This window comes from Phascolarctos cinereus, unplaced genomic scaffold, assembly GCF_003287225.1.
Source record: "Phascolarctos cinereus isolate Bilbo 61053 unplaced genomic scaffold, phaCin_HiC Scaffold_5;HRSCAF=322, whole genome shotgun sequence".
NCBI lineage: Eukaryota > Metazoa > Chordata > Mammalia > Diprotodontia > Phascolarctidae > Phascolarctos > Phascolarctos cinereus.
In genome coordinates this window covers 452,120,980-452,128,872 of record NW_027555958.1, presented here as the reverse complement: position 1 = coordinate 452,128,872, position 7,893 = coordinate 452,120,980, and the positions used below count along the sequence as shown (strand labels likewise).

The following is a 7,893-nucleotide window of genomic DNA, read 5'->3' as shown; positions in this document are numbered from 1 at the left end:
AAATATATTCATCTTGATGAACAAAGAGGACATAATCAAGGGACACTTTTATGTCAGAAACTTCATTACTAGAGGTGGGAAAAATGCACAGTGCCTAGCACACAGTAGGCACTGTATGTTTGACTGACTGATGGATCCAAGTCATCTTGGACTCGTTTTCCCAGACCTTAATGTAATACCAAAATGGGGTTTGTAGTACAATCCTATTAAATATTAATGAGAATGGTGGCAAAAGGTATGAATCCTTGGGTAGAGAATTAGGAGGAGAGAAGTTTCAGTTGACTGCCAGTAGAGGCTCAAAATTAGCTTCTAGCAGTGTACTATTCCATCAGGAAAGCTCAGGTGACTTGAGGTTGCGCTGAGGAACAGTACATGTGTGTACATATAGGAAACAGGTGGTTAGAGCTGCGTGCCCCGCTTACTCCATCTGGAGAATTGTGCTCAGTTCTGGGCATCACTTTTTTTTTGGTTTGTTTTTAGTTAGGCAATGGGGTTAAGTGACCTGCCCAGGGTCACACAGCTAGTAAGTGGTATGTGTCTGAGGCTGGATTTGAACTCAGGTCCTCCTGAATCCAGGGCCGGTGCTCTATCCACTGTGCCACCTAGCTGCCCCGGCATCACGTTTTAAGAAGAGAATGGATAAGGTGGGAAAACTACAGTGGGTTGACCAGACAGGCAGAAGGTCTCAAGTTCACACCAGATGAAGAGAGGGTGAAGAAACACTGGATTTTTGGTCTATAGGATATAAGATTCAGAAAACAGAATCACTGAATTTACTTATTTGGAGGATGTTCAGGCATTTACTCTGTTTGGGGGGAGGGACAGAAGCAGGATAACAATGGAGCAGGCTGCCAAGAGGCAACTTTAGGCTTGCTATTAGTTTCTCCTGACAGGCTCACCTCTGTGTGGAATGGACCACTTCAGGGGTAAGAGGTTCACCTTCCTAGAGAGGTCTTCAAGCAGAGGCTGATGCCCCACTCAGACAGTGGACTGGCTAGCTGGCCCTGCAGGTTTCTTCCAAGTCTCAAGCTCTGCGATTCTGAGCTGGGGTAAGAGAGGGAAGAGCTCTTCAGGACTGGTTTGAATACAGAACTGCAGAAGACAACAGCCTCCCACCAGTGAAGCAGTCAGGACAAGTCTTCAGGTCCTCTTGTATGCAGGCAGGGACCAGGGTTGGGATCCCCAAACCATTCTTGGGAATTGGCCTATCTAGCTTAGGGGAAAATAGGTGTTCAGGAGGTCAGAGGAAAAGGAGAGAACTCTCAGACTTCACCTTCACACAGAATTATAGGATACTTACCAGCAAGGGTTAGCTGAGGGTAATTTTAGGGGCCTCTTTCTCTAAATATTATCTAGATTAGTGTAACAAAAATCAATGCTTAAAATGCAAATATTGCGTGAGGTAGCAAAATGATTGAAACACTCAAGTGTGTCAGTCAAGAAGTATAAATCACTGACACCAAAATCCTCACTTGTTTTGATGAGGGACAAAGGGGCGCTTGAATCAAGGTAGAGGCCATCACTATATTCTGTAGATTTCACAACTTGCCCAGGGTCAGTCTTTGCCCTTCACAGGGATTCATACGGATGCTGTATGGAGCTACTTTTGTCAGGTTACTGTACGCCTTTGTAAAGGCATTTTGTTCCTAGAGGATTCACTGACTGACACACCCCTGTATTCTACGGTCACTCTCTTATACTCAAGGACACCAAAGGCAAGGATAGAAAGTACTGTTGTCATTAAGCTGATGACCAACAGAGACTTCATTAGTATACAGTAAATGGCATGGGGGAGAGAGCAGTGAATTGGGAGAAGACCCGTGGCTTCCTAGGCTGATTTCATGTTACTCCACTCCTGGATTCTAACTGGCCTCTTAATTGTTCCCCATAGACGGCATCACCTCGCCCACCTCCATGCCTCTACACAGGTTATCCCTGAGGGATGCCTGGAATGGTCTCAGCTCACCTGGGCCACTTGGGATGCCTCCCTTTCTTCAAAGGTGCCACCTCTTCCACCAGGCCTTTTCTAATCCTCCCATTCCTAACCTACTTTGTATAGATTTATCTGTGTGCATATCATTCTCCCCAGGGGCTGTTCTGTTGTCTTCTTATCTCTACCCTTCCTGGCACACAGTAGGCACTGTATCATTGCAGTAGGAGGTCCTGTCATTTACAATGCCTATCTCACCAGAAAAGTGGGGAGGAAGGCACTTAGTAAGCAATACCATAAATGTGATATTATTATAGCAAGAACATTTGGAGTCATTTGAATTCTAGCCCTACTTCAAACAATAGCAAACTATGAGTCCCCTGGGCAATTCATTTTGCTGGATCTGAATTTCTTCTTCGGGGCAGCTAGGTGGCATAGTGGATAGAGCACTGGCCCTGGATTCAGGAGGACCTGAGTTCAAATCCAGTCTCAGACACATAACACTTACTAGCTGTGTGACCCTGGGCAAGTCACTTAACCCCATTGCCTAGCCAAAAAAAAAAAATTCTTCTTCTACAAAATGGGTATGAATAGACTGGCTACATGACCTCTACAATCCCTACCAAGTCCTCCCTGTCCAAAACCAGATTTATTTATAAGACACAGGAAGGTATATATGGCCCAAATTATAGATACTTAAAGCATTTCTTGATTTAGTCATAGATCTGGAAGAGATCTCAGCCTCACAAATCCTCTGTGCCCCATCTCCCACATAGGACCCTTCTAGATTAAGTTTCATTCCATGAAAATGCTGGCTTATTAGCCTGGATAAGTATTTGCTGATTTTACTCTTCATGTATCAAGCTTTTTTTTCCCCCTCTCAAGACCTTTTTAAATGCAACAGTTCATATGGAGTTAATTTTAATTAAGTTTCTCAAATATACCAAAGATAACGACAATTTAGATTTGACTACAGAAATCTAAACCTATCTATAGGTTCTACATTCTTGAGACATCCAGTGGCCCCATAATCCATGCCACATATATGGAATGGCTACTATACAACAGCATTTCACCTAGGGTTTCGAAAGCAATTAATTTATTTGTTAAATTTACATACCACTGTTTGAAATTGAAGGGTTGCTATTTTTGCGGGGGAAGGAGATGTTCTTATGGAATCAATTCTAATTTTAGCCCTTTATAACTGTTATAACTTTATTTAACAACTTAGTAAAAGCAGAGGTTTATGGTGCTTAACATGGTATAAGGAGACCAAAATAAAGTTTAACAATACAAAGTGCCTCAAAAAAAAAAAGCATTCAACTCAGGAATCAGTCACTTCAATAGGAGTTCCAAACTTTTCCTAATCAAGCCTTAGAATAAATAAAGACTAAGAGTAACATAAAAGACGTTTAAAAATACGAGAGTTCATTTTTGCCAATTTTAACAATCAAGAAAAAGAAAGTCTGACTGTAATACTTAATGACATGGGTATCACGTTTATATAGAAAAACACAATGATAAAAAAAAAGTATCATCACTGAAAATATTGCACAACTTCAGCTGTTTCTTCTCAGATTTGCTTTAGGTAATTGGGTATATTTGAATTAATAAATAAAAAATTCGACCAAGAGACACGGCTAACAATTTAAATGGACCTGATACTAGAATTTCCTTTAAATTTTTCTCAAATTCATCTTCATGTCTTTCCATTATGGATTAATAGGGGAAAAAAAATAATCATGTGGAGACCCTCCTGCATTCAAATGACAAACCCTTTAAAAAAGTACTCATGATATATTTCACTCCTCTAGAATCTAAGCACAGAGGCTCCTTCAAGTCTGTGTGTTTGACAATATAAAAATGTCAGGTAAAGGACTCAATTCCAAACAAAAATAGTCAGAAACACTTCCTGATTCCTTTGGGTTAAGTTGAGACTGCATCTCTTTCTGCTCATCTAGGATAGGTAACTGCAGGGCCAGTGTGGAGCTGAACATCTAAAAGTCACAGTAGAATACAATAAGGAAAAACAAACACGTGCTAACTGGAGCAGAAGATGACGACCACATCTTTACGAGACCATCTCTACTAGAAACACTTCAGGAGCTCAGAGATTTCTTGCATTCTTACATCAGCTGCAAGAAAGAGATGAAGGAGAAATTCCTTCTTTCTTGAGATCACAACTATGAAGTCATGTGGTTATACAAACTCGGCATTGGTGTGCAAAAAAACATGAGAAACATCTACCTTATTATTTCCACCTCCTGGCCTGGTCAGCCAGCAGGACTAAACAGATGCCTTCCAAAAAGAGATCCAGGTACGGTTTATTTAACTTCAATAACCTCAGAACTACAGTAATTCGAGATGCAGTATCCTTTTGCTAAAGTCCAAGACACAAGTCTTTGTGGGAGAGGGAGGAAGCAATGACTCAAGTCATAATTGGGAATCTTTTTTCTTGTAATACTCATACCTATGGGGTCTCCCTTCATGTTCTACAGCACAGTGGTTTAATTTGAGCTCAAAAGCCTTAACATTTTAAGTCTGCTCAAAATTTTAATTCTTACCATGCAAATAGTCATACGAATTAAGCAAAACCCTGGACTGAGTAAATATTAAAATCCTTTTCCTTGGGTTGATGTATGTCTTCATATTAAGTCACTTTCTTTTTTCAAAAAATAGAAAAGGGATAGTGCATCTCAGTTTGCTTAAGAGCTAGGAGATCACTTTAAATTCTGCATAATCCTAACTGCAAACACAACATAGCACTTTTAACAGGTTATAAATAAACTGGTTTTCAAGCATAGAGGCAGCCCCAACAATAACAATACACTATTTAAAAAGACCTAAGGCAATGGATTCCATCTCCAATGGAAAAAAGAACTGTGCAAACAAGCTTCAAACTACTTCTTTGTGCCAGTGTTATAAAATGTAGCTTTTAAGAAAACCTTGACCCAAATGCTAGCAACTTGTGAAAAGAATGGGGGGAGGGAATGAAAGTTCTTTCATTTAGGAAAAATAACCCCTAGCTTGCTCCTAATAAAATCTTCAATACACACAATTTAAACGTCTACAGCTGCTGTAACACTTTACACAACTCCTATGCACTGGAAGAATAACAAGACTGAGCACAGTTGTCGTTTAAACACTGGGCCAAGGCTCTATGTAAAAACACCTCCCTACTTGTCCCTCTGGGCTCTCAAACATCACGGACTTGTCCCAACGTCTGTGGCCACTCAGGAGTTTCTGGGAAATGACTTTTGTGCACGATCTTAATTCCTGCTCCCTGGCTCTGTGGGCTCAGTGACAAAAGATCAAAACCATCCACAGCCGTGGCTCCCTTGACACGGCAGAAGAGAAGCCCGAGGCTCAGTTAGTCTCGTAAGAGGAAAGCAAAGCTGCGTCCACTGGCTCCATGCAGGACGGGCACGTGAAGGACCTCATGAGCCAGTTGTCTATACAGTCCAGGTGATAAATGTGCATGCACGGCAGAAACCGGATCGGGTCTCCATAGACAAAGTCCATCATACAGATCACACACCTAGTCGGAAAAAATAAGAAAGAAGGTTGGAGAACGATGCTAGTTTAGGATGCCCTTCATGTGTCTGCAGAGGAAAAGGACAATATTTAATCACAGAATCGTAAAAGCTGGCACAGTCCCTCTAAAGCCTCAGTTTCCTCGTCTCTAAAATATTACATGTGATAACCTACTTCACAGGGGAACTATGGCACTCAAATGAGAGAATGGGTTTAAAGTACTTAAAATTCTATATAAATGATCTCCAGTTACAGGGAAGTCACTGCCTTCCAAGATGGCCAATTTCATTTCTGGACAGCTCTAACAGTTATTATTTACAATACTGAGCCTAATTTGCCTCTTTGTTCTATCCATCCGATATTGCTATCTATGGGGTCACTTATCTCTGTGGACCTTAATTTCCTTATTTCTAAGAGGATTCTTCCAGTTCTAAAATTTGTTAGGTCATAACATCATTTCCTGTGCCTGTGGATCTCTGAATGACCACACATCAAGCTATTTTTCCAATGTCAACACGTTACATTTTTTCAGCCAATCTGTCACTCACTCAAGAGGTGGGTGTCAGAAAGACCCCTTAAACAAACTAAACTAAGTTAAGCAGCTACAGATGAAAAGAGAACTGAGAACACTATAACACTTAAAGGAATATCTTAATTCAGTAATCTGATTAAATTTAATCAACAACATTCACTAGTAAATTAAATTCTGTAAGATAACTAAAGTACAGCATAAAGAACACTAGACAAAACCAATAGAGGGCAGGATTCAAATTTGCCTCCAAAATTTATTAGCTGTGACCACAGTGAACTTGCTTCCTCTCTCTGATTTCCAATCAGATGGAGAAAACATCACCTTGAGTGCCTAGTTCAGAATTCATATGAGACTCCAGTGAGCTACAGTCTATAAAAGTGCCTCATGAACCTTAAACTATCAAATGAGACAGTATTTTTTTTAAAAAAGCACTGAGCACAGTGCTTGGTATATAATAAGTGCCATGTAAATGTACTCCCTTTCTCCTTCCCTCCCCCTTAAAATACTAGAAACACGTTTGTTATCATTATTTATCTTACTGTATTGAGTCTAAGGTAAAAAGGAAAGGCCAGACTAGAAGAAAACTTAAGTCTTACTCTCAGCTCCTTGACTGTATAAGGATCATTTTAAAAAATGATCCGTAAAAACAGGGCTGCTAATTTTAACCTACTCACCTGGGGGGTACTTTATGGATTAAATCTGTCAAGCCCTACTAACCTTCTAAGCAGTGTATCTGAGGCACATGAGAAGAGGAGAATTTTCTCAGATTAGAGACACCCAAAAGTCCTCTGGTAAATAAATGGACAAAGGGTCGGGGCTAGATGTGCTCTAGGACAGACCAGCCGGTCCATAAAGATCCTCTCTGACCTGACAGTCCTATATTCTCAGGACATTTTTAAAAAAATAGGTTTCATGCGGCTCAAGTAAACAGACCAATGTCCAGCTACAGAAACCAAGTCACTGAAGCTTTCTAAGCCTCAGTATCCTGACCTAAAGAATGGGAATAATACCCTTGATACTTTGTTCTGAGGTTCAAGTGGGATACATGTAAAGTGCTACATAAATTTCAGTCATTTTTATAAAAGATTTTAAGTGCCCAATCCACGTTACCCTTATACAAGGAATACCTTTAGTGTGACAATCCATACCTGACTTTCCAAAACATACGAGAGTCTATACAGGCTTAGACCGTTCCTGGAAACCAAGAGCTGAAGGGAGACCTTTCCCCTTCATCTACTTTAGAAAAACAAAACAACTCACTCCCGGATCTTTTTTTCTGACCCATCTCTTCCAGGGTCATACACTCCTTTAGGCAGATGCTGGATCAGGCCTATCCTCTGGGCTATTCTGATTTGCTCTTCTTCAGTCAGCTGTGTTGCCAGCCGGCTTTGGCTCGGAGTTGGATGATAAACCGGGACAGGGACTTGCTCCTGAATTTAAAGAGAAAAAAGGACTAGTCATTTGCCTATGATAAGTCATTATGTTTGCTGATGTAGTACTCTTCCCTCCAACCTAAACCTGAAAGCCAGGAAATGATTCCCTGGTCAGATCTCTGACCTACTTATGAAGCACAAAACAAACTCCTAACAAAAACTGGCAAGGATTTTTAGTGAAGTAATTCCCCATAAGAACCATTTATGTAACATAGACATTTGTTTCTGGGGCTCAAACAAATCAATGGCAAAAATGAATTAATACCTAGAGCTTACATGGACCTAATTAGCAGGTCTGCATTCCATTTAACTTAGTTTACTATTCTACAAATTCTCAGGTGCTCGAAAATTGCAAAAGCCCATCATGTACACCACCAAAATCCTTCTGGTGGGGTTACCTGTGTGCAAATGAAACACAGCCCCCTCAGAAGAGCTACAGTCCCAAACTAAAAAGGCATCAGGAA

At 40.6% G+C, this 7,893-nt stretch overlaps 1 protein-coding gene across 1 annotated transcript in view; it reads right to left on the bottom strand.

Annotated features, from left to right (window-relative positions):
• Positions 1-3,012: 3,012 nt before the first annotated feature.
• The window catches only part of RNF11 (ring finger protein 11), a 75,809-nt gene continuing 70,928 nt past the window's right edge, over positions 3,013-7,893 (bottom strand). The window contains exons 2-3 of the mRNA XM_020987736.2: positions 7,257-7,426; positions 3,013-5,468 (exon numbers count right to left, since the gene is read on the bottom strand). Of these exons, the coding sequence (XP_020843395.1) occupies positions 5,297-5,468; positions 7,257-7,426 (342 nt within the window). The 3' untranslated portion in view covers positions 3,013-5,296. The remainder of the gene's footprint in view (positions 5,469-7,256; positions 7,427-7,893) is intronic.